The sequence below is a fragment of the Mucor mucedo genome (assembly GCF_025094135.1).
Source record: "Mucor mucedo strain NRRL 3635 chromosome Unknown EV154scaffold_64, whole genome shotgun sequence".
In the NCBI taxonomy this organism is placed as follows: Eukaryota; Fungi; Mucoromycota; class Mucoromycetes; order Mucorales; family Mucoraceae; genus Mucor; species Mucor mucedo.
Window position 1 is genome coordinate 1 of NW_026252348.1, and position 25,731 is coordinate 25,731.

The window sequence follows — 25,731 nt, forward strand, 5'->3', positions numbered from 1 at the left end:
CGACAGGCTTATGCCAAAGGTGGTCTTACGTCGCCCTGGTCAACATAAGAATGTTGTTTGTCGCTTCAAAGATATCGTTTGTAACGTAGGCCTTGTCCGATACATCATGGCTGAAAATTATTACACAGTCATATAGCATCACATTTTCAGGGAATTGCTATACTCGAAGATGGGGAATGCGAGTAACTTTTAAGAAATACAGAAATAAAAATAAAAATGAAAATAAACATGGACAAAATGACGTGCATGAATCTCAAACGTCTGGTTGAGAATAGAAAAATCGTGACACGAGAATCGATAAACAAATCTGCAATCAACACTTGTTGAATAATTCACCAAAGTTGTTGGCCAGCAGCAATTCTTTTAATGGTCAACAAAGTTGCTTACAACAAACAACAATTCCGCCATTAGTGCTGACTCAATGAGGCCCCACCAAATGTTCAATTTTATTCTTTATTTTATTTTCGAGTTCCCCTTACATTTATCTATTACTATTTAAATTTTGACATTGATTAATTCCAATTTGATCGAGAATTATATCATTGAAAATAGTGCAATGATTTTGAACTTACTTGTGCGTGACTGTATTCTTAAGTGATCCTTTTAATTTGATCAAAAATAAAAGCAGCTAATTGTTTGAACGTGGGACTTTTAGGGACGCAACTTTGCAATTATTTCAGAAAGCACTAATATATATAAGAAAAATAGCCTATAGTGAGATACCATTAAAATTGTTTCTGGGTTGCACCGACAGTAATAGTTATTACAAAAACAAAGTGGATGCTCCGAATTAGAAAAGACGGGATTTCAATTATAAATCATGCAAACATAAATTTTCAGTGACATATTTAATAGTGCTTTTTTCACATTAAAAGAATACGAGAACTCCTATTTAACTAGACGTGAAAATTTTTATCATCACTAAAGGAGAAGCTAAACTCGTTAAGATGCAAGACGAAACAAGTAGCAGCACCATGGAGCAGCCTGCTGCTGATAAGAATACACAGTATATGTACATATATGCACCCAAACATAGCAACTCAAGAGAAAATAGCATGGTAAAAAAACAGAACTGTTGCTTCTTCAAGCATATATATCTTAATATATAGGTCTTACGATACTTGAAAAAATATGAAAGTTCAATTATAGGCATGATTAGTGTAAGGTACACGTAATTTGTTTTTACAATGGCTGAACAAAACTTGTTCGTTTATGTTCACAAAACATCAGTTTTGATACGAACCATTGTATTGAAGTCACTTTATTTTTAGTAAAAAAAAAAGAGATACCCTGATAAATAAACGTATGCTTAATATTTAAAGCAGTAACGTTTATGAGCTTATTTGCGTTTCAAACCCAATGGCATAGACTTAAGAAGTCATAACCTACATAAACGTTGATTAAATTACAATTTATCTTTATCGTATTATATGCAACTATGCCTCATATATTCAAATATCAGATTGAACACTAATTAGCATACGCATGTAGGTCTGATTATAAGTGGAACTATTTAATTTTATGCAGAAATTCTCATTACGCCACATTTATAAAAGTCAGTCACCAATTATAGATTCTGAAACATGACACTAAGTTCTAGATGCTTCCTGCATGCAAGTAGTAATAGCTGTTATTACTGTTTAGTACAAAATGTTTATTTCAACAGTCGGAAACCAAGCTTAAGGCCATGACTATTTGACTATAATCCTCCTTTTTTTGACACGGTTGTTATTAATTTTATCCAAAATTAGTATTGTATGATGGAGGAGCCCATTATTTATTGTGGAAGGCTTGATTACGCGATGTTTATCGAGTAGTTGCGTAAAAAAAAAATGTCGCGTGTCACAACCACCGCGTTGTTGTCAATTAGATCAAAATCTGATCTCTTTTTTTTTTTTTTTTTTTTTTGTATCTCTCTTTCCTTTCTTTATTAAAAAAAATGCAGTGTATGTTGGCACTTAATCCAGCTTGATATAATACTCACTTGTGATACTATAGTTAATGGACAAAATAATATGGGATGGGGGACGGCTCCTCAGCGTAAGTGACATAAATTCACATGAAACCAAGCATTCATCTTTTCTTCTTTTTCTAGAGGAAACAAAGCCTCCCTTAAGCATTCATCATATTAGGTTGTATGACTTGGTAAATGACTCAGAAATGGCAGAGAAGTCTGATCCGAATCCATCGACAAGTGCGTCTGTTTTTACTTTTTCTCTCTTTTTGTTATATGTTTGAATGATTAATCCATCCTTTTCTTTCTAAAAAAAAAACAAAATATGATAGGTATACAAAGTAGTACGAATCCACATCAATGTGTCTTCGATCAAAGACCATCTTTCGAAAGCAAATTTGGTATAGAATCTTACATAATACAGTGTAAATAGAATCACATGAAAATTTATTGAATATGTAGATACAGAAAAAATGCGCCAATTCGAAATGGAGATTGGAAATTCATTTTCTGGTACGTGATTTAAAACGACTTTCTTATCTTTGGTTTTTTACAATTTCAACTTTTAAGCATCTGGCTCTAAACCATCTTCTTCTGAGGCTCTTACTCCTACTGTTACTCCTGCTGTCCTCTCTAATGTGAATTATAGTAAGTGAGATTGTTATACGAGCAACTGAATCTTTACTAAAAACCTTCTCATAAATGTACAGAGGAAGAGAAAGGTTTTGATTAATTTAACTTATAAATAAATCAAATTCTGATATATATCTTGTAGAGGCACCGATATATGAGAGATCTTTCCATGTTAAACTTTTCGGGGCAGACAATGAAGAAGCGCCAGTCGTTCGTGCCTTTGAACAAATAAAGGGAATGTAAGTCAAAGCGTCACAAAGTAATAAACTGAGAATTAATTAAATGATCATTCTACTAGGCACCCCGATATCTTGAAATCACTTTATTCTATGCACTTTACTAAACCCTCCAATATCCAAAGTCAAGCTATTCCATTGATTCTGGCAGAGCCGCAAGTAAAAAATGGAGAAAAACAATAACCAAAAAAATTAACGCATGTGATTTAGATTCCGAAATTTGATTGCTCAATCCCAGAGTGGTACAGGCAAAACTGCAGCATTTGCTATCGCTTCCTTATTGCGCATCGATCCCAATTTGAATCATACACAAGTTATTTGTATCACTCCTTCTCGGGAATTATCACGTCAAATTCGATATGTAATTTCTGAAATCTCGCAATTCACGAACCATACGTCGACCTTACTCGTGAAGGACGTGTTCAAGAACAAAAATGACCCGAATTACCGTTCTCCTCATAAGTTCTTAACAGATCATATCGTTGTCGGTACACCTGGTATTATTCTTGACACTTTAAGAAGAAAAAAGGTCATTGATACTACGCATATCAAGCTATTTATTCTGGATGAAGCAGATAATATGCTTGATCAAGATGGCTTAGGTGATCAAAGCATCCGTATTAAAAAGTAAGTTTATTTTATTTCGTAAACATACAAATAGTTAACTCCATCCTGTGTGTGTGTGTGTGTGTGTGTAGCTTAATTAGTGGTGATCCTCAGATCCTGTTGTTTTCTGCTACATTTCCAGATCATGTTTACCAATTTGCTCATCGCTTTGCACCTAATCCTAACGAAATCACCCTTCGAGTAGAAGAGCTTAGTGTATCTGCCATTAAACAATTCTATATGGACTGTCATGACGAAGATCACAAATACAGCGTACTTACCAGTCTTTATGATTTCCTTACACTCAGTCAAACTATGATCTTTTGTAAGCGTCGAGACACAGCGGATGAGATTACATTGCGTATGAAGAATCTGGGACACTCTGTGGGCTGTATTCATGGTAGCATGACGTCTGTTGAGCGTGATGCGATCATTCATGATTTCCGCTGTATGAAATTTAAAGTATTAATTTCTACTAATCTGGTCTCTCGTGGTATTGATATTAGTCAGGTCAGTCTTGTTGTTAATTATGATATGCCTTTGAACAAGCAAGGACACCCAGATGCCGAAGTCTACCTTCATCGTATTGGAAGAACAGGAAGGTTTGGTCGCACTGGTCTTAGCATCGTATTCGTTCACGATCAAAAGACATACGATGATGTCAAGTACCTTGAGCACCACTTCAAAGTTAAAATCAGACGTATTCCGACAGAGGACTGGTTAGTTGTTGAAAAGATCTTTAAAGAATACATTTAAAATGCATTATAATAATGTATTGCGCGTCACAACGACTCAAATAATTAAAGCACTCAAAAAAAAAAAAAAAAAAATTACTCGTTTTTCTTTTTCCTTTTCTTATCAAATTAAATAAATGGCTATTATTAACGAAGTTAATGAGGATAAGCCTCGTAAAGAAGTTGTTGTTTCCATGCAACCTCAAAGTGACGGAGAAGAGTCGGATGTAGAAGAAAATGTCGAGGAGAGTAACGAAGAAGGTATAAACGTGAAGTCTAAATGACGGTAGTCCTTTTTTTTTTATAAACGTGTATACATAGGTCTCTTAGATGACTATCCCATTGACTCGGAGGTAATTAGCTAAAACTAGACTTGCGCAGTAGCTATTAACACACAATCACATAATATAGGAAATTGATGTTATTCACATGCGTGTCAGTAATATTCCTAATCTCGGGCTAGAACGATTCAAGCAAGTGCAGGTGAAGATGAAGTCAGACAAGCAGATGAATGTAGTAGTTTTTAACATGTGTATTTAGAGTCTTTGCTTCCGTCAAAACTTTATTATTGATATTGAAGGCCTTGATGGTTTAGCCCCCACCTTGAAAGAGCTTGATTTTTACGACAACAAAATTTCACATATGCGTGGATTAAACAATCTAGTCAATTTGGAGTTAGTGCTATTTCCACCTGGAAATTTCAACATGGAAAAAATTAACACCCTTTTTTTTTGTAGGTCACTTGATCTCTCTTTCAACAAGATTAAACATATCAAAAATATCGATCAACTTACACACCTTGAAAACCTTTATTTTGTCAGCAACAAGATTTCCAAGATTGAAAACTTAAATACACTTGTCAATATTACGAATCTTGAATTAGGAGCGAACCGTATCCGTGTGATTGAGAATTTGGATAGCTTGGTAAATTTAACGCAGTTATGGCTTGGTAAGAACAAGATTACCAAATTGGAGGTAGGTGACTCTTTTTGTGTTCAAATGAGTATATCTAATCTGTTGCGGGTAATAATAGAACCTCGGAGGACTCAAGAATTTAAAATCGCTCAGTATTCAAAGTAATCGATTAACAAAGATCGAAGGATTAGAGGAATTGCATAACTTGGAAGAGATTTATATGAGTCACAATGCGATTGAGAAGATTGAAGGATTCGAACATAATCTCAAGCTGAACACGATTGATATTGCCAATAATTTGATCACCCGTATCGAGAACTTGTCACATTTACCTAAATTGGAAGAATTTTGGGCAAATAATAACCAGTTTGATAACGATTGTTATGATCAAATTGAAAAGGAATTGGGAACTATTAAGACTTTAGAAACAGTTTATTTGGAGGGCAATCCTATGCATCTCAAGAACAGAGCTACTTATCGTAACAAGATAAAGCTTTCTTTACCCAACATTAAGCAGATCGATGCAACGTAAGAATCTCAACCTGTCTTTACAAACATCCATACTAATCCTTTCTTTCTCCAAATACATGAACACCATATAGACCTGTAAAATAAATTTCACCCCTTCTCCAAAATTTTAGTGGCTTATTTAAAGCTATTTGGGCTCTCTTTTTTTTTTTTTTTGGGCTTTTTTTTCCCTCTCTTTCTTGTGCAATAATAATAAAATAATAAATGTTGGAAACAAATAAACCATACATGTTTGGTTCTTCGACAACAACAACAACGGCTACTACAGCACCTGTCAGTAGTCAAAGCAATACGAATAACCACTTGCCTGGTCTTCAACAACATCATCACAATAACTTTTATTATACCGGTGGTGGGAATAACAACAGACAAGAGGAAGAAAGCACGGAAGGAGAACATTATACCTCTTATCATCATGGACAACCTGCCAGACTTAATTCAGCCTTTGGCCGTCATCTGGAAGCTAATTATACATACAAGGAGAATACGACTTCCTTTACTAGACCTATAGTTTATTCCTCGCCCATTGTTAAAAGAGAGGAAGCCAGTCTAATAATGCCACCTACAAAACCACCAGTGCCTTTAGACGAACCTGCTGAAAGTAGCTGGTTTGAGAATTCAACACTGGCTCATTCAGATGGTTTATATGCTGATTCAAGCGATGGCAAAAGAATAAAGAGACGAAAGGAAATGACTAGTAAAATGGAAAAGTTGAACTCGGATTTTTTGGATAAGAAAGAAGGGTAAAGAAAAAAAGAAAATAAACAGTAGAAAATAAACACACCCAACTGATGGGAAAGCGTGTCCCCCTTGATAGATTGTACACAGAGAATTTGGTTCTGATAAATACAGAATTGAAGGAAGCACATGGAGGTAATATAAGAGTGAAAAATCTAGCTATCATGTCCCAACTCGTCATTATTTATTTTGTAGACACGCATTATCAATACGTAGAGGGGTTAAGGAATTTAGAAGGTTCACGACAGAAAATGATTGACGACGGTCGATTATTTAAAGAATACCAGAAACAAGTGACAGATAAACAATTTCAACTAGAAATATACCAAGCTCAAGAAGAATACACCGTAATTATCTTTTTTTTTTGTTTTGTATATTTACTCTGACTAAGCATTCCCTCTTAGGCTGAAACACAAGAAATAAGAGAAAAGTTATTTACAATTTTGGAAGAGAAAAGACGTAAATTAAAAGAGGACAAAGACAATTGTGACTTAGCATACGGTATTTCTTATTCTTACCACTCAACTCTGCATTGTCATTAATCCCACTCTTTTCATGAAGACGTAGTTTTGGAATCCCAATCTAGATTACACAAACGTAATCTACGTAAACGAGGTCCTGAGAATGCAGACAACAAAGCAAGCAAGCGAAAGCAAATGAATGATATCCTTTTTTTTGTTTTTATCTTTTAACTCTCTTTCATATTTTACTTTTAAAAATGTCCTTAACAACCTTTCCTTTTTTTTTTTTTTATTACGGCCGGCGCTTATATTTAGATTAAAAGATGAAGATATACATTCTGATATGCAAGCGATGAGAAGCGTAAGTTGATTTTGTGCGGATAAAGAAAATGTGAAATTTAAACCTTATTTATAGGGATTATCCACTCCCTCACTAAAAAAAGCGGTGCCAATTACAAAGAAAAAATGAATGCTGTGTTACACTTTTTTAATAAATTTTTTGTTGTTGTTGTTGTTGTTGCTATTCTGCTCAATGACATTTCGTTCGAAAACTGATGGCTTGTTGAATGTACCCTTCTGCTTCCAAGAGACCATTGTCAAGTGATTTTTGTAGATATTGAATTGCAAGGTCATAATTCTTTTCAACCACCAGTCCCTTCATGTACATCCGACCTAGCAACAGTTGTCCACGGCCACTATTTTCCGTGGCGGCCTTTAAATACCATTGGTATGCGCGCTTATTGTTCTTCTTGACACCATAGCCACACTCATAAATCAAGCCGATACCCGCTGAACCATCACCGCATCCCACTTTCACCGCTTCCATGTAGTACCTCATTGCCTTTTTATAATCACGTTGTAACACACCCTCTACACCGCTTGCATGAATATCTCCCAGCATATTGTAGGATCGTCCATGATCTGCACATTCTAATATGGTCTCACAGTATCCTTTTGCCTTGATATAGTCTTTTTCCACTCCCATACCACAATAGTAAAACTCGGCCATTTTGAAAATTGCTTCAACCTTTCCGTTCTTACTAGCTCGACTGTACCACAAAAAGGCGCCATTCAAATTTTGTTTGCATTGGTAAAGATAACCCATAAAAAACTGCGCATTGGCATTACCACTTTTGGCGGCCTTTTCAAGCCAAATTTCTGCCTTGACATAATCCTTTTTCAACCTCCCCTGACCAAACAAGTAAAGTTCTCCAACCAATGATCTGACCAACACGTGGTTCTGTTGCTCTTCACACATGCTATACCAGAAATGCGTCTTGTAAAAGTTTTGCTTTGTAAGGAATCGTTTATCGTATGATTTAGCAGTATGTAACGGTGAAGGACTTCCATTCTTCTTATTTATCGCTTCAGAAAGTCGATACAAGAACACTTGCTTACTGTCATTCACAATCTTAAATTCCTTGTTCCCAAACAGGTACAAATCTTGGCTTGTCTTTGACTGAAGTGACCGTTTATACCAGTAAAGCGCCTTTGTGTGGTCTTTTTTAGCATACACGCCGCGATGATAAATTAATCCCAGGTTGACTTGTGCATCGTTCCATCCTCCATTTGCTGACAATGTTAGCCAATGAATTGCTGATTCTGTGCACTGTCGTATTCCATCATCTCCGTCTCGATACATCATACCCACGTAATATTGTCCTACCCGATTCTTCCACACTGTCGCTGCTCTCTTGAACAGGAGCATGGCTTTCTTGACGTTTCTGTCGACATCAAATCCCATATAATAAATGGAGGCTGTTAATAGTTGAGCGCATTCGTTATCTCGTTTTGATGCTTGCTCCAGATATTGAAGAGCGCTTTTGTAATCCCCTTGGTTGATAAGATCAATCCCTTTAAAAAGACTAGAGTTTCCAGGCTTTGAATTGCCTATCGGAGTGTTACATCTTTGTTGTTTTGATTATAATTATAGGACACTTACCAGACTTGTTGTAGGTAATTTCCATCGCTTTTTAGAAGAAGAAGAAGAAAATAAAAGAGTAAGAGAAAAGAGGAGTGATAAAGAAAAATTTAAAAAAAATAAATACAAAAACAAATCCCATCCCTCTTTTTCTTCCCCCCTCACTAGTTGTGATACAATGTACTTTTTTTGTCAATTATTATATAATCCACACTTACTTGTTGTAGCTTGATGACATTTACACTGCTATACATCCTTAATTTTGTTCCTGTACTGACTAAACGTGATATGATTGTAAATGGTTTCTTTTATGGTTGTTGTTGTTTCTTGATGATGCATGCAATTTTTTTTTATTTAATTTCATTGTAATTTATCAAGTGTCAATTACGTTTAAGGGATGGAGGCGACTTTGTTGTGTCCCTGGATTAGTTTTTTATGATGAAACAATGAAAATTTATTGTTTTATTTTTAAATATTATCATAAAGAGCATCCAGGAGTCGTTTACCCACGGTAGGTTCAATAATACAACAATCGCCTGATCTGTCGACAGGATATTTATAGAACCAAGGATTAACAAGTTGACTTGCATATCTTGCAGTTCTTACCCCACTATAACCCGAATGTATCAGCAAATCAAATTTTATGTTATTTACTAAGAATAGTTTGACGTTACATGTTTTTCCATTCTAGCCTACATAGATTTTTCCAATTTTTTCTGTTAATAATTTCTGCCCATCCTACAAAGTCATCATCCTTATAAAATGGTGTTCCTAATAAATCATTTGCTCTCATTGAACTTATATCCATAAATTCGCTTTTCATGATCGCGTGGCCGAAAACTCTTTTAGATTTTGGGATATTAAATATAATATTAACCTCGATTGCGTTCTGATATAACACGTAATCCTCTTTAGTAAATCGACACAAATAATAATACAGAAAACTTACAGCAAACAAAAAGTTAAGGGTGACTGCCCTGCTTGGGGGGATCGACCAATACTGAATTTGCTGAGATAATACAATATCTTCCGGTCTCGCAGGTTGCATGATAATGTAATAAATAGAAGCATGACCCACTCGAGAAAATATTTTGTCCAGAAAATAGATATGCTGCTTATTTAGGTTTACTCGTTTTAAATGCTGGCCAGTGGCAACAGCTTTCGGGTGATATCTTGCAAGCACACTGCTGTTTTCTTTACTTTTGTAGCTTTGAGTTAAATCGTACGCGGGTAAATCTTGGGCTTCTCGATAGTATTTACGGGTTTGCACGATGCCATGACGTTCTGGATAACAGAGGTCGTTTTTAGATACAATTCGTCTTTGAAGTTGTTTGGAGAGTGGTTTAACTGATTTACTATACATGTCATCTTCTATTTCTATTTCTTCCTTCTAAAAAAGTAAATGATTTGCGTCAATATGACTGAATCATCGTTTATAAAAAGAGATACTTGCATTACTAGGTCTGCAATAAATAGTACATCCATCGATAGCTGGGGGTGGGTTAATAAAGGAAGGTCTCATAAACATGTATTGACTTACCAGTCCTGTCATATTTTCTGACAGCTCGCATCATGTTATCATAATCTTTGTAAGCAATATACGCACGTCTTTGTGATCTAAAGTACCTTACAAACTATACAAAGTTAGTTGTTTTTTTTAGAACTTGCTATTATATTTCTTTCTACTGTTTTTTGTAGATACCACAATGTTGCAATCATAAAAATGATCAATGAGCTTTGCATAGTTTACTCTATTTTTGTCAATCCCTGTCACCTTGATGAGAGAATGTCGACGAATAATGTTTTCAAAAATGAATGGATTGCTTTGCAATCTATCCAAGTTTTGATATCCGCGATGTAAATACTCCCAATATTGAGCACTCTCATCGCGAGTAGAGTCAGACGAATGTATAAAATTACTGTTGGTTCCGTATTGTTGTGTAGCTAACTTGTTCCAAGTTAAAGTTGAGTTTTCATGGACACCCGACGGGATGCGGTGGTCGATCACCCAAGATCGATACCGAGGTGTTGATAAACCTGCATCCACATTCTGTACGTGGGTTCCTAATGTGTCTGTTTTGGTGGTTGCTAACGGATACGGTTGTGTAGATATGCTAGATTCTATATTAGTATTGACTGGGGATGCCTCCAAAGGAGAATCAGAAACTGTTGGAACCGATGTAGAAGCACTTTGGGTGTCTGAGAGCGTTGATTGTAACTGGAAAGTGCTGGTCTTTTCTGTATGATTGATCATTGAGCTATCTTTTTCTGAAGAACATACAGAATTACATGGATGGATGTATGGATGGTAGGATGACGGAGCAGACTGGCTATACGTGCTATTAGATGTGTGTTCATAAGAGTCTAAGGATCGCATTTTCTGACTGCGAAGATAATCATTATCATTGACAACCACACTTTGAGAAAGCCCACAAGGAGTATTGTTGTTTGGTACATAATATCGAACTTTAATTTCTGGAGAGGGGGACGGATCGTATGAAGAAGAGGCTAAATCATCTATTTGGAAAATAGTCTCATCTTCATAAACAACGTCTTCTTCGTCTCCTTCAACAATGGTCTCTCCATGTTCATCTGAATACATGACAATATTTAGATAAGAGGATGATGAAGTTAGGACCATTGTAAAAATATTAATTGAGTGAAAGGGGGACTTTTTTTTTTGGAAACAAAAATATTTTTTTTTATAAAAAAAAAAGAGGGGGGGGACAGTAATGATGGCAGACAAGCAAAAAAAAAATCATATTTTTCATGTAATACTACGAAATTTATGAGTGCCGTCTGATCATATACATGTTTTCTTGACTTTATGCTAGTGCGTTGAATCGATATCACGCCTATTGGTTTGGATGTCAAAAAAAAAAAAAAAAAAAAAAAAACGCGCAAACACGACAAAGACGCGTCGAATGACATGACTCGCATTGTAACTTTATGCAACATAGCAGCCAATCAAAATCGTTAAAAGTTCCGAAATTCATGCTATCTGTTTTTATTGTTCAGGGCTGATCAATAATTAATTAGTGCGGGGGGCAGGAGATGCTTACAAAGAAGTAGGGATATGAGGTTGATAATCTAAAGTGCACATGTTAATTCTTGGCGCATGAGTCAAAAATATTTTTTTTTTTCATCTTCTTACCCAATTCATTTACAAGAGTGTTGTTACGTATGCATGCTCCAATCCAATCTACTGTAACAAAACGAGGTAATTCCTGCCTATGAAAGGCTTCCTTCAACTTTTTAAAGCGGGAAAGATCTTTTGCATTCATGATCACATGCGTTACATCTCGATTTAAAGTCGATTTCGTTACGAGCCCCAACTCAAACTCATACTGGTCCTGTCCTAATCTAGACTCTTCCTGAATTCGCTTCCATTTAACCCAGTCCATGGTGAGTGGTACTGGGGGTTCCCTCTCTATATCGTAATCAAAGTATGCTACCGTGTGAATAAATGGCATACCATCTGTAGGTGTAGGAAAGTATGTATCCACAATCTCCTGTGTGCTTTTACGACGATCCAACGTCTTTTCATCTTTACCTATCTTTTCAAGCAGCTTCCATTTATTTATTTGTGAGTGTTTAGTCATATAATTCTTGTTGTTTGTTTTATTACCTCTTTCATACTATCCTCATCAATGAATTTAGTGTAATGATCTCCATATTCATCCATGTGTTTCAAGAACTCTTTTCGAGTTGCATCCAGTGTGACAAACATGTATTTAGGCTCTAAAGGAATGATGTCCTGTAATTGGATACAATCAAGAATGTATTGGGCTCGAACAACGTCCCATAGCTTCTCCTTTTTAAACACTTGAAGACGAAATGGAATTTCATCTACGCATTTAAATATGAGTCGAAATATACAAATAATGGAGTTTTATTTTTTTTTTTACCTTCATCACTGCCAATTACAATTGCATTCCCCAATTTATTTTGGATAAATTTTCCACCGTGTATATGAATAAGCCTTTCAAGATCATGTTTGTGGTACTTTTTGTTACCGTTCATGACATCTATATAGTAATAACTTTTTTTTTTAGAGGGTAGCTTTGTCATCAAACAATAATACGTACAGAATGTCATGTTTTCAAATAAAGAAGTTTCTACTGGCACACCTGTTGTATCGAAACCTTGTTGACTACCTAAAATGCTATATTTCTAACAGCATTGCATTCTAAATAAGTACACTATCGTTACATTGTGCTAAAAAGAGCCTACTATGCGAGTTCCCTTCTTTTTGTTTCCAACACTATATTAATTTTTTTAAGAGAGGTTTTTAGTTGCTAAACAAAACCAGGGTATTGTAAATAACTCTTACACTTCCTCTTGAGGGCCTCTCTTTTGGCCCCGTCGTCCTTCAAGTTTTGCCTTGTTGAATTCAGAAAGCGTCATAATATCCTTCCAGTCTTTGTCAGGTCTGAATCTGACCATTCGAGGAAAACGGAGTGTGTGTTGCAAACCAAATTGGACTAGAAAACGTTACTTTAAGATCGAGTAGTGAGTACTTGTTTTTAACTTACGAGATTGGATAATTTCAGTTCCTTTAATTTCGACAACAATGGCACTAAAGAGCATGGTAAATATTGAGCAAGTAGCCACGTCTAATTATTTTTTCATACAAAAGAAAGCTTACTCTTCATAATGAATCAATTTGTCAGGTCTTTCATTGGAGTTGGATGGATGATCAAGCCAGGTTGGTATTTTATTTGGATTGTAGTTTTCCAAGGTTTTTGCCAGATTCCTATGTAAAGAAGAGAAAGTTTGAGATTTTTTCTTTTCAATAGTTCTTTATATACAGTATTACTTAAAAGTAGTAACATCTGCATCTGTCAATCCAGAGTGAACCATAGCAAATGATATAAATCTAGTACAACAAAATATCAGTCATTTTTAAATAAAAGATTTGGTATTAGTGCTTACTTTGGAGGTTCCTCTAGGGGTATCGTATCATCCCTCACTGCACATAATAACTGTCTTAAGATTCCACCGTATTTTCCACTTCCATACTTTGATCCTATAAATTTGTTGGCCCTTGGATGAAATCTATATCTTTCTAGTAACTTACCAACCACAATTAGATCACAATTTTCAGACATGGCATCAATGTATTCCGGCTTAAATTTAATCCATGTGGGCAGTCTTGAATTGAGTATGTATTTTGAACTAGGGTCTTTAATCACCAAGCCTTCCTCCCTATTATAAAGTCTTAGCAATGAACTCTTTTTAATCGCAGAAAGAAGGATATTTACTGATTTTTGACAGCTTCATCTAATTTTTCCATAATTTCTTCCTGTGTGTTTAATTCTACACGAGGGATGAGTTTCATATGATGCTTTTGGTTCTTCACTGCAATGTCTAAAAGGGCCAGGCGTTCTTTTAGCGTATTGTTGATTAACGATCTGCCACTATAATAGAGAATATCAAACACCACATCTAGTAAAATATATTGAACACAATCAAGTCAGGTATTGTTTTTTCAAAAATAGAAAGAAAAATAAAAACTTACAGCAAGGGTGAGGTTTAGTTGGGTCGTTGATATCAACATTCACATCCACGGACTCAACTACTTCTCCACCGTCGTTGACAGATGTTGACTTCAATGTACCAAATGGTAGAAACCCATTGACACTAGGATCGTATGCAATCATTTCGCCATCCAAGATAATACTATAACGATAGTTTAATAGGATATTACTTTTTTTTGTATCATGTCAATGTATACCTTTTGTTGGGTAGTCCTCCCGCGATATGACCTGACAATTTGTTTTTATCTTTGGATGAACTACCATATCGCCTTGAGTTATCATTTTTCCGTCTATTATAAAACAAGTCAGAGAATAATTTTTATCTCTTTTTGATTAAATACTATACCTGGTAAACCACATAAATTTATCAAGTTCAGGATCGTAATGCATCAACATACGCTCACCATCCAATTTCTGCTCCGCATAAAAAGGTTTGGAGAGCTTGGCTATACTCGCTTCTACATTGGAAGAAGTGCATTTGAAGCCGCATTGAGGAAGACAAGGAGAAAACAATCGAACGCCCTATTGTATACATTAGCCGGGAAAATAAGGCAAAACTTTTGAACTATAATACTCACACCAAAGCTAGATAGCTCACTATGTGGATTCTCAATGGATCGACAAAGTTCGATTAAAGATCTACCCGCGTCATATAAATCTTTGGCGTTGGGATGCAATACGCCAAGAATAGATACCTCGCTCATACCAATTCTTAGATCTGTATACTCATCACATTAGTAATATCTCTTATGGAATATCTATAGCACGTTACCTTTCAAAATAATTCGAATAATCCATTGTATTTGATGCGGTGTATATAGGTCCATCATTTCCTTAAATATCTTGACGTTTTTAGCATTACCGCTCTCTTCCTGTGTATCAGATGTATCTTCGCTGGTTGATAGTACATCCAGTATTCGATTGACATCTTTGACAGTTTGTGACGAATGCTGCACAAGTGATCTACGAGACACCACATCAAAAACAGCTAAATGAAAGACACCGGAAGGTCGCTTTATTTATATTTTTTCGAAAAAAGTAAGTATATAAAAGGAAAACGTTAAAGAAGCCGCTGCTTACAGTAGCCTGAGGACGCTTATAGTTTTTCAGATATTCTCCATCAGGAGAACTGGGAGCGATTGACAAAGCTTTAAGAATGAGATTGGCGAGCGTTGCTTCCTTCAAATTGTACATTCGATGGCAATACTATTGAAATAAAAGTCAAAGGTCTGGTAATTTCTCTTGCTGATATATTTTTATTACAACTGGCATTAATAACCTCAAAGGGTCATAACAATTAGGACCATATTCTCGTCTCCATTCTTGCATGTAGTTTGCAAAGATACGCTTTTTTGCCGTTACGCCTTTTGCTGCTGCTACTGGGTCAAGTAAAGACGCACAAAATCGTTCGAATAACTGGGATCGTTGTGATTCCACCATATTGACAACAAATAATTAAGAGAGAGAAAAGGAAAGGGGGATTTGTGATTTCGCATTAAACTTTATAAAATCCATTCCCCGCTTAAAATAGAACAGAACTTTCTTTTAAACTACTAGATTTTTAATGCGAGAAAAAAAGAAAAAAAAATTGAACTGGGAGTAAAGGACAGTTTTACACAGACTTAATAGAAAGTGGTAGGTCTCTTGGCGACGAAGAGAGCACGATGCTTCTTCTCGACGTTGGCAAGACGATGGGGCAAGGGGAAAGCGAGCTTGGGGGTCAAAAGTTGCTTGATGTAAGCACGACGAACGTCAGCATCCTTGACTTCAGCGACACGGATGATTTGAACAGATCTGAAACGAGCACGGTGACGAGCAGCCATGTCTTGGTCTATGTATAACACAATTAATTTCAAACACACAGTGACAAGCTCTTTCATCTACTTACAACAGGTCTCAACGGCTTCAACACGACGCATGGCACGGTATTCCTTGTACATGTTGTGGGTACCGGAACGAGAATCGTAACGGATCCAGACACCGAAGTTCTTGACTTGTTCGGGACGCTTCTCGCTAATCTAAATGAACACGTTTATGTTTAGCATGTATTCTATCTTCAATTCCAATGCTTTTGTGTATACGTACAAGGTTAACGGAAACAATCTCACCAGCAGCCTTCTTGACCTTACGGAGCTTCTTTAAGAAGTACCAGAAACGGGACTTGGCAACAACTGAGTTGGGAGCGAAAATACGCATACGGAAAAGCTTAGGAGCAACCTCCTGGGCGGAAGGGAGTTTACGACCAACCACCTAACTGTACCTTTAGTAAAACTAGTTCCAAAATTATAAAAAACATTAAACCTATGCATACCTGATATTCGTGGAACTGAAAGTAAGAAAATAAAAATAAAATCAAGGGTTAATGCCAAATTCAATACTATTGGTGAATCCACATGTCGAACGTAGCTCCTTCCTCTTTAGACAATAATAATAAAATAAAAAAAAAAAAAAAAAAAAAAAAAGCCAAAGTGTCAATCTAAAATCGTCGTTTAATTTGTGAATAGTTGCGAGGGGTCGATATAGATGTATGTGCTGATATGAAACGGATGGATGGATGGATGGATTATGCAATCAACGTCCATAAGTATTTCGTAAAAATTGTTGGATTGACTGGCTTCTTTGTCGTCATTTTTTTGTCGTTTGGTAAAGGAGCTATCTTCAATCATGTGTAGTTTCAAAAAACTTACTCTAGCCATCGTGCCTATAAAGAAAGAGAGAGGGAGACTTACACCTTTGGTTATTCGACAATCCTATTTTGCTTGTTCCCCCCCCCCCTCTCTCACAGTGCAATCTTGCCACCAAGCATGAATTCTCCCCCCACACATCACCTCGTGCCAAATGTCCGGTCCGGACAGTTTTATTATACCGGCACACATTCTTTCTCGAACTTTTTTTTTCTTTTGCTGTAACTTTTTTTTTTTTTTCTTGAATATGAATAAATCAAAAGGAAATGGAGCTGGTGGACCTTACATGCGTTTGTCCCGATCCATCGAAAACAAAATATTAAACTGTCTTGATCTTTACAAATCCGAAGGGCATAAAGACATGTCTGTCTATGCGATCCAGGAATATTCACTTAAAGTCGATTCGTCTTTGCGTCGTATGAAGAGACGTCAGTTGGAAATGGTGATTGAAAAAGTACTTTCTGATCTGCAAGCCATTCCAGCTCAAGATCCTGCAAAGTAAGTGCTTATCTTCTTTTACACGTGTATAACCTTGTCACTCAAAGAAAACCTTCAAAAAGCATCGAATCAGAGGATGAAGAGGCTGCAGCAGAGTATGCTATGGTGAGTGAGACACCACAATCCTGGTTGAAAGAATATCTACCGCCTGGATCATTATTTAACACTAACATTTCTAATAATAAAAAGCCAGCACAAGAGGATAATGCAATGAATAAATCTGTCACCAGTTTGTGGAACATGCATAAAAGTCCTGCTGTAAGTGGCACAGCATCACCCGCTGGATCAGCTACTCCTTTAGATGTCGCCACACCTGTCGAGGAAGATGTACCTTTTATCCCAGTTACACCTGCACCCGAAGCAACAACTCCCGTCGCAGAAGCTACCAAATCAAAAAAGAGATCAAAAAATGTTAAAGAGGCTTCTTCAGCAAAGCGCCCTAAAAGTAAGGAAAGATACAGAATCGAGCTCTTTTTTTTTACTCATAGATTTTATTAGCTACATCTGAAAGCAGAGAGGCACCTTTCATCCCTACAGCTAGATTATCTGACTTGGGTGGTATCGACCATTGTATCGAGGAAATTATGGAGTTGATTGCTATGCCTTTAGCTCACCCCGAAGTCTATCTTCATACAGGTGTCCAACCTCCTCGCGGTGTTTTATTACATGGTCCTCCTGGCTGTGGTAAAACCCGTTTGGCACATGCTATTGCTGGTGAATTGGGCGTCCCCTTTTACAATATCTCCGCCCCTTCTATCGTATCCGGTATGTCCGGTGAATCTGAAAAAAAGATTCGTGAAGTCTTTGAAGAAGCTAGAGTAAGCACGGTAAGAAAGGAAATGTCTGAACATGTTAACTGAACAATCAGTTAGGATAATGCACCTTGTTTATTATTCATTGATGAAATCGATGCTATTACGCCTAAAAGAGAAACTGCTCAAAGAGAGATGGAACGTAGAATTGTTGCCCAATTATTGACTTGCATGGATGGTAATAACAAAAACTAAAATTGGTAACGACATGCCTTTATGATTAATTTTTCTTTTCTTTTAAAAAGACTTATCATGGGACAAGTCTGATAATAAGCCTGTTATGATCATTGGTGCCACTAACAGACCTGATTCACTGGATGCTGCACTTAGACGTGCTGGTAGATTTGATCGAGAAATTAGTATGGGTGTGCCAGATGAAAAGGCTAGAGAAAAGTAAGCAACGAGATTTTAAAGTGATAAGAAAAGTCGAGTTACTAACCTGTTATGTATCTCCAAGAATTCTCACAGTGTTGGCATCTAAGCTTCGTCTCTCTGGTGATTTCGATTTCGCTGAATTAGCAAAGGCTACGCCTGGTTATGTAGGTGCGGATCTTCAAGCCTTGATCACAACAGCCGGTGTAATTGCTGTCAAGCGAATTTTTAAACATTTACAAGAAATTGCAGCCGCCACACAAGCTGCTGAAAAAAACCTTATCACTGAAGTGAAAGAAATTGAGATCAACGAGTCTATGGACGTTGACGACGAAGAAGATACCACTACAAAGACTGAGACAGAGATCGTGACAGAGACAGTATCAGAGACAGTAATCACTGAAGGGGATGAGATGGAAACTACACCTGTCGAATCTACTGTGGAAGCTGTGGAAGAGGTACAACCTATTCAAACCACCACTGTTGAAGAATTTGAAGCACAAACCCCACTCGAACAAATCCGAAATATCTCCGAATTTATCAAATCACACAAGGCACCTTTATCAGAAGCACAATTACAATCACTTGCGATTACACAGGAAGATTTTGTACATTCTTTAAAGAAGGTTCAACCCTCATCAAAGCGTGAAGGTTTTGCTACTGTGCCTGATGTGTCTTGGGATGATATTGGTGCACTTCAATATGTGCGTGATGAATTACGTATGGCTGTTGTCGAGCCTATCAATCACCCCGAGTTCTTTGAGCGTGTGGGTATCACCAACCCTGCTGGTGTATTACTTTGGGGTCCACCTGGTTGTGGTAAAACTCTCTTAGCAAAGGCTGTTGCCAATGAAAGTAATACCAATTTTATCTCTGTGAAGGGTCCTGAACTTTTAAACAAATATGTGGGTGAGAGTGAACGTGGTGTACGTCAAGTATTTGCCCGTGCTCGTGCATCCTCGCCTTGTGTTATTTTCTTTGATGAATTAGATGCCTTATGTTCTCGTCGTGATGACCAACAAAGTGACGCCTCTGCTCGTGTTGTGAATACCTTGTTGACTGAATTGGATGGTGTAGAGAATCGTAGTCAAGTCTATGTTATTGCTGCTACCAATCGTCCTGATATGATTGATCCTGCTATGCTCCGTCCTGGTCGTCTGGATAAGCTTTTATATGTCGAACTTCCTACTCCTGGAGAAAGATTTGATATCTTGACAAAGTTGAGTAGCAAGACACCACTTGGCTCTGATGTCGATTTGCAGGAAGTCGCTAACGATGCTCGTTGTGAAGGTTTCTCTGGTGCGGATCTTGCCTCTCTTGTAAGAGAAAGTGCCGTTGCCTCTTTAAGAGCAAAGTTCTATTCTACAGGTGTTATGGACTTGAACGCGAGATCTTCTGCCGAGGATATCTTTGTTACGAAGAAAGATTTTGATATGGCATTTACAAAGGTGTCACCCTCTGTTTTGCCACAAGATAAGCTCAGTTTCGATAAACTTAGAAAGAAGTACGGATAAATTTTATTACTTTTCTTTCGCCTCTTAGACATATTCCATCCCCCCTCCCCTTTCTTCTTTATCTTTTCTCGTCATATCTGCCTTATTTTGCATTAAATCAATAAATCAAATCAATTAAGCTCTACCTTTACGAATTCATGAGCCATCTGCAAATGATTTCTTTTAATTGTGTCATGTGCCTGTTACAGAATGACCTGTCCAGGCTATTGACACGGATACACAAGTTTCCTTTTTTGAATATTTTTTTTTTAAAAAACCAAGTGATGCATTCTACCTTATAAAAAATGGTTTGCTTACGAAGCCGACTTAATGTTTATTATTCAATTTGACATAATATGTAAAGTGGATAAGTGTATTTGAAATATGGTTATAACATGCTTGAGTAGCTAAAGAACTCTGTAGAAGGTGTAAATAAATTTGGTGAAACACCCGGTAATACATAATGACGATTCCATGTATAAAAATTTGTTATTAACCCGGATAAACCGGGCATGCACTTTTTATTATCTTTTTGACCTTTTTTCGCTTTTGCGAGATGCAGCTACGTCAATTAATACATTCCATAGCATGATTTAAAAAAAAGTTCTTGTCTTTATGTTTTTTGTAGACAATTCTAACAGAAATGGACGTACTGTCAGGATAAATATCTGCCGTGCATGTTGACGGAGCACAAAAATGTTGCACACACCACTCTTCACATGTGTCGTACAAACTATTTTACTTGAGAAATACAGGGAAATATTTAACCGATTGCCAAAGTTTTTTTTGTTACGCGGGTAATTGTATGCAATGTAAACTGGTTAATGATACTTGTAGAATTCAGTTGCAATAAGTCTACCCAAGGCACAATATAATTTTAATTTAAAATGAAAAACAGAAAAAAGGCACTAGTTTATTACAGAAATAGTTTGTGTGTGTGTTTTTTTTTTACTTGATATATGCTCAACGTCACACATATATGCGATTGCACTGCAACCTATTTTATTAAGTACCAAGAAGATACATAATAACAAAGGGTGTTATTACATCTACCTCACAAGGTAGTAGGTTTGCTTCAAATTTCATGGATTTCTTAAAAAATCAAATTTTCGGTAAATTAAATTAAGGTTAAAAAAAATATTTCATTGTTCGACATGTCTGCCTCTCTTTTCTATTTCAAGCACCGGTTTGTTTTGGTATGGAGACAGAGGAACTGTTACCCCATTTCTCAATTTATCTTTATTTCTTTTTCATTTCTTATTTTTCTCTTTCTTTTCTCTTTTTTGTACATATATCCTCATACCGTCACCAAATAAGAAAAAATGACGGAAAAGTCTTTACTTACGGGGAAGACAGAGCCTGTAATTGTTACAAAGGTTTGTACTGTGAGAAACTAAACGTCGCGTGTTTATTTAATAAAACTATAATAGATTGGTGCAAAGTATGTTGCTTACTCGCATACAATATGTGCCTACAGTGAGTCTTAGTTTTGTTATTATTATTATTATTTTTGGAATGGAGGTCAATGGCGAAACACTGACACTTTTTTCTTTTGTTGTACTTAGGTGCATTTTTCGTTGCACTTGGGGTTGCTTGTTATACACATTATTACAAAATCGTACAAAATGAATACTTTGGATATCCAGATGTAAGTATTAGGACAGGTAATTGCATTAAAGAGAGGGAAATGTAATCTAATCATTGTTACGGGATGATAGGAATGGTTTCCTAGTGTAAGTGCTACAACGGGTGATAGATACCCTGCCAGGGCACTTTTTCAAATTTTGATTGCCTTGACTTCTGGACCTAGATTTGCACTTGTATTTTTATGGTACCTTTACATCACAAAATCAGCAAAGACATCATCAAAAGGATTTGGATTGTTTTTATTAACTGTGGGTATTGTTCGTACAGTGGCTTGTGGTGGTTGGGTCTATATCACTTCTACAGACGACCATTTAACTCATGATATTGCAATGGTACTTTATCTGTTATGCACGTTACCTTGGCAATTGGGTGTGTTATATTCAAGCTCAAAGGAAAACGAGACTGCTGTTAAGTGGAGAAAATTATTGACATCTGCTTTCTTTACTACTTTGCCTCCAATGATTTATTTCTTTATACAACACAAGGTTCAAAAGATTCCAGGAGGTAAGTCCCTCTTAACCCCCAGGGGGGGCTCGTTTAATAATCACCGTCTAATTTTGCTGATTTTTTTATTTGGTCAGCTTACACAACATATGCATTTTTTGAATGGTCATTAATCATCTATGACGTTGCTTTTGATGCAGTAAGTGCAATTGAATTTCAAAACTTTGAATTCTCTGTCGCGGATAAGACGGGTAATTCTTCAGCTCAAGAATCGTAAGTTTTGATTTTATTGTAACTCAAATAATTCGGGAACCTAATTTTTACCTATTTTTAATTAGCACGGTGCCGTTTGCCTCAAAGTAAGTTTCCTTTCTTTCTTAATTTCGTTGCCCTCTTTTTTTTTATTATTATTCTTCTTCTTCTTTGCACAAACTTGTTTGTTTTGAGTGACAAAAAGATATGGGTACCGATACTGATACAGAATTAAAAATTAATAGTGTCGAGTCAAGCATCTCACCATCCACAATGCGTGCACTGACATCGTTCGCAGGCTTTGCATCTGAGACTTATTTAGGTAATATCAATCGGCCCTTCCCAATGCAAACAATCATCTTATTAAATCTTTTCTAGCCTTTGTATTTTGGTCAATGCTTACATCATTAACATTACTAATTTGGTACTTCCCCTTATGGTATATGGGAATCTCTGGTTTTGAAGCATTTCTTCTTATCACATTGTTACCCATTATTCTCGGCATTGCACCTTTGAGACGTTTATTTGCCAGATACCGCGGTGTCTTTCATCTGATATCTTTAGTAGGTGTTGCTTCTTATTTAAAAGCAGACCCTATCTGGCGTTTATCAATGACCGCATTTGGTATTGGAATCAGTTTATGTACTTGGACAGCCACATGGATTGAATCTAATCAGCATACTGGCAACTTGGAACGTTCCGCCATCATCTGGATTCTCGGTCTTATTTTAACCAACGTTGTCAAGATGGCCTGGTTTACAGAAAACCCAATCTGGCCTATTATGCATAAAGAAAATGGCGGCTTAAACGATATTGGTATTTTCTTGGGCGTTATTGCTTCAGTAGAGGTTCTCATTCGTGATAGCACTAGTCGTCGCTCTGGTGAGACTGGTAAATTTGTGAGCTCCATTCAAAAGACTAAACAATTTGGAAGTTCTCTTCTGGCCTCTTCTGGCTTTGGTGCTGTTTTATTTGCTTTGCATTCCATGTTCACTGACTCTTCTACCATTATGCGTTGGACAGTAGATGGATATCCTAACTATGGTCCTGAACCTGTTCCATGGGGTGTCGCAACAATTGCAGCACTTTCTCTTGGTCTTTTAATTGCTCCTTATCGTCGCTTCACAACCAGTTTTGGCTGGTACTTAATCGGCAGTGGTGCTTGCGCCATCTTTTATATCTACTCAGCTTGGACAGCTTTCTATGGTGGTCTTGTCATGGGTACTTATTTCATTTCCATCACACCTGCCATGATTCGTGGTATTTCTACTCAACCTACCTTCAAGACTATGTTATATTCCTTTATGATTTACAATCTCTTATGTTTGGCTCATGTCTGGGTAGTCGCCTACGAATTTGTCCCTGGAGGAGTGTATGCACGTGAGCGTACTGATGTTATTCTTTTCACCCTGATGTGTCTTACTGGTTTGGGTGTTCTGAACGCCAACAGACAAGCCGTGCAGGATGTACAAAAGAAAATGGCTCAGTTCCATGTTTTGCGAAGCGCACGTGCCATGGCTCGTATTTTTGTTGCTGGTTTATTTGCTTTATCTGCACTTGTTGCTTCCAATCGCGTAGCGAATGCAAAGACACCTGTGCCATACACAACTACCGAGAAATCTTTTACAGCTGCTATTTGGACAATTCATTTTGCCTTGGATAATGATATGTGGGCAAGTGAGCATCGTATGCGTGATGCTATTCGTGACTTAGAGTTGGATGTTGTTGGTAAGGTTTATCTAATTATTCAATGAAGTAATAACAACTGACCGTGTGCGGCTGAATAGGTTTACTTGAATCGGACACTATGAGAATTATTATGGGTAACCGTGATTGGGCTCAATCTATTGCTGAAGAGTTAGGTTACTATGTTGATTTCGTAAGTTTTTTTGTAAATGGGTCGACGATACATAAATTGAACACTTTTATTGAATTTAGGGTCCATCGAGTATGAAACATACTTGGGGTTGTTTGATGCTTTCAAAGTTCCCTATTATTAAATCGGAGCATCATCTATTACCTTCTCCTGTCGGAGAACTTGCTTGTGCTATCCATGCTACCTTAGATGTATATGGTCAACCCGTTGATTTCATTGTCAGTCATAACGGGCAAGACGAGAACTACGAGGATAGAATTCAACAAACAACAGAATTGGCACGCATCATGCGTACCAGTCCCAACCCATTTGTTTTCCTTGGCTATGTCGTCACGCAACCACGACAAGAGATCTATCATTTGCTGTTTGATCAAGGAGACATCAGTGATATTGACCCAACGGATTGGGATCGATGGTGCGAATACATTGGTTATCGTGGACTGCGTCGGGTTGCTTATGCTCGTATTAGTCATGGTGGTATTACAGACACTGAAATTCAGTCCGGTAAATTCCAGTTGGTCGATAATCCTAAAGACTTTTGGAAGGCGTCTTATGATCGCATTCATGAATCACAAGTCACTCCTGCATTGCGATACCCATCCATGTTCTACGGTCAAGGTGTGCGTGGTCATCGCTACCATGTATTCAATGAACCTCGCTACTTTTTAAATTAATTCCTCCCATACTTTCACATTCATATATTTTAATACAACAATAAATTAACATAATTTTTATTAATACAAACCTACTCTTCCAATGTTCCTGCATTCTTCTTTCTTTGTTTTTTTGATGGTGTAACAAACATTTTGAGTGTTGATGGGTTTCTTCTCACTCCAGAGTCTGGCCTAAACCGAGATTGAGCTATTTTTTTTTTTTTTTTTTTTTTTTTTTTTTTTGAAACGATCCCTTGTTTTCCAGGTACCTTATCGTTTGAAACAAATATGGAGCGGTCTCACATCGTAACATTCGTTTGTTTATATTGATATTAATATACACATTCTACAACCAACATAAATTATTGTGCCAATAAGCTATAATGGGTTATGTTGATTAAAAGGTATTTTACAGCAACCATTTTTTCAATAATATGACATAATGCACATAAAATCATTGGTAGCAGAAGCACAGATCAATCATGAACGCACGAGCCTTGAACATTATCTTCTCCGATTTTCTACTAAATCAGCCACGTTTGTTTTTTCTCTTTTGTTTAGGGTTTACGGAAAAGCAATGTGTCGTAATCTTTTTTTCTTTTTTTTTTATCGAAAAAAAGCTTAGCGTTTTCACACATAGGTTATTCTATAATATCTTATGACCATCGACTTAGCATTTATCTTTTACAACTCCTGGCTTAAATCACAAGTTACATCTCACATAGTGATATTTA

The 25,731-nt window shown here is 36.7% G+C and overlaps 9 protein-coding genes across 9 annotated transcripts; 5 read left to right on the top strand and 4 right to left on the bottom strand.

Moving 5' to 3' along the window:
• Positions 1-1,939: 1,939 nt before the first annotated feature.
• EV154DRAFT_513294 (P-loop containing nucleoside triphosphate hydrolase protein) lies at positions 1,940-4,305 on the top strand (the record flags this gene model as incomplete). Its single annotated transcript, XM_051602014.1, has 10 exons — positions 1,940-1,946; positions 1,999-2,040; positions 2,096-2,194; positions 2,287-2,355; positions 2,417-2,467; positions 2,525-2,602; positions 2,730-2,826; positions 2,886-2,978; positions 3,034-3,450; positions 3,522-4,305. 10 exons carry the CDS (start codon positions 1,940-1,942, stop codon positions 4,183-4,185), a joined length of 1,617 nt encoding a protein of 538 aa, XP_051456172.1. The 3' UTR covers positions 4,186-4,305.
• Positions 4,273-5,791, top strand: EV154DRAFT_513301 (uncharacterized protein). Its single transcript, XM_051602015.1, has 7 exons — positions 4,273-4,424; positions 4,485-4,516; positions 4,575-4,646; positions 4,704-4,837; positions 4,901-5,138; positions 5,197-5,606; positions 5,681-5,791. Exons 1-7 carry the CDS (start codon positions 4,301-4,303, stop codon positions 5,691-5,693), a joined length of 1,023 nt encoding a protein of 340 aa, XP_051456173.1. The 5' UTR covers positions 4,273-4,300; the 3' UTR covers positions 5,694-5,791.
• Positions 5,792-5,810: 19 nt separating this feature from the next.
• Positions 5,811-7,036, top strand: EV154DRAFT_423193 (Sds3-like-domain-containing protein; the record flags this gene model as incomplete). Its single annotated transcript, XM_051596125.1, has 5 exons — positions 5,811-6,349; positions 6,424-6,479; positions 6,540-6,691; positions 6,749-6,845; positions 6,906-7,036. The coding sequence occupies 5 exons, from the start codon at positions 5,811-5,813 to the stop codon at positions 7,034-7,036; spliced, it is 975 nt and encodes a 324-aa protein (XP_051456174.1).
• A 298-nt stretch (positions 7,037-7,334) lies between these two features.
• EV154DRAFT_482774 (uncharacterized protein) lies at positions 7,335-8,980 on the bottom strand (the record flags this gene model as incomplete). The annotated part of the gene is made up of 3 exons (XM_051598518.1): positions 7,335-8,684; positions 8,748-8,774; positions 8,945-8,980. 3 exons carry the CDS (start codon positions 8,978-8,980, stop codon positions 7,335-7,337), a joined length of 1,413 nt encoding a protein of 470 aa, XP_051456175.1.
• A 214-nt stretch (positions 8,981-9,194) lies between these two features.
• On the bottom strand, positions 9,195-11,367 carry EV154DRAFT_564987 (uncharacterized protein; the record flags this gene model as incomplete). The annotated part of the gene is made up of 6 exons (XM_051605873.1): positions 9,195-9,336; positions 9,401-9,615; positions 9,676-10,116; positions 10,176-10,189; positions 10,267-10,360; positions 10,429-11,367. The coding sequence occupies 6 exons, from the start codon at positions 11,365-11,367 to the stop codon at positions 9,195-9,197; spliced, it is 1,845 nt and encodes a 614-aa protein (XP_051456176.1).
• Positions 11,368-11,579: 212 nt separating this feature from the next.
• EV154DRAFT_513307 (ATP dependent DNA ligase domain-containing protein) lies at positions 11,580-15,733 on the bottom strand. The gene is made up of 20 exons (XM_051602016.1): positions 15,530-15,733; positions 15,347-15,472; positions 15,039-15,279; positions 14,845-14,984; positions 14,613-14,788; positions 14,464-14,556; positions 14,248-14,408; positions 13,991-14,174; positions 13,807-13,934; positions 13,662-13,755; positions 13,546-13,605; positions 13,375-13,482; positions 13,262-13,305; positions 13,060-13,210; positions 12,960-12,990; positions 12,815-12,899; positions 12,635-12,754; positions 12,355-12,575; positions 11,881-12,295; positions 11,580-11,816 (listed from the first exon to the last, which is right to left on the bottom strand). Exons 1-20 carry the CDS (start codon positions 15,704-15,706, stop codon positions 11,785-11,787), a joined length of 2,787 nt encoding a protein of 928 aa, XP_051456177.1. The 5' UTR covers positions 15,707-15,733; the 3' UTR covers positions 11,580-11,784.
• An 80-nt stretch (positions 15,734-15,813) lies between these two features.
• EV154DRAFT_603731 (60S ribosomal protein L18ae) lies at positions 15,814-16,962 on the bottom strand (the record flags this gene model as incomplete). Its single annotated transcript, XM_051607364.1, has 5 exons — positions 15,814-16,097; positions 16,155-16,284; positions 16,352-16,516; positions 16,578-16,592; positions 16,954-16,962. The coding sequence occupies 5 exons, from the start codon at positions 16,960-16,962 to the stop codon at positions 15,889-15,891; spliced, it is 528 nt and encodes a 175-aa protein (XP_051456178.1). The 3' UTR covers positions 15,814-15,888.
• Positions 16,963-17,166: 204 nt separating this feature from the next.
• EV154DRAFT_513315 (P-loop containing nucleoside triphosphate hydrolase protein) lies at positions 17,167-20,287 on the top strand. The gene is made up of 6 exons (XM_051602017.1): positions 17,167-17,448; positions 17,511-17,893; positions 17,947-18,266; positions 18,321-18,438; positions 18,506-18,653; positions 18,718-20,287. The coding sequence occupies exons 1-6, from the start codon at positions 17,198-17,200 to the stop codon at positions 20,144-20,146; spliced, it is 2,649 nt and encodes an 882-aa protein (XP_051456179.1). The 5' UTR covers positions 17,167-17,197; the 3' UTR covers positions 20,147-20,287.
• Positions 20,288-21,311: 1,024 nt separating this feature from the next.
• Positions 21,312-25,092, top strand: EV154DRAFT_513318 (Frag1/DRAM/Sfk1 family-domain-containing protein). The gene is made up of 10 exons (XM_051602018.1): positions 21,312-21,501; positions 21,556-21,601; positions 21,691-21,773; positions 21,844-22,276; positions 22,354-22,489; positions 22,555-22,575; positions 22,714-22,790; positions 22,847-24,196; positions 24,256-24,347; positions 24,407-25,092. The coding sequence occupies exons 1-10, from the start codon at positions 21,448-21,450 to the stop codon at positions 25,016-25,018; spliced, it is 2,904 nt and encodes a 967-aa protein (XP_051456180.1). The 5' UTR covers positions 21,312-21,447; the 3' UTR covers positions 25,019-25,092.
• Positions 25,093-25,731: the final 639 nt, after the last annotated feature.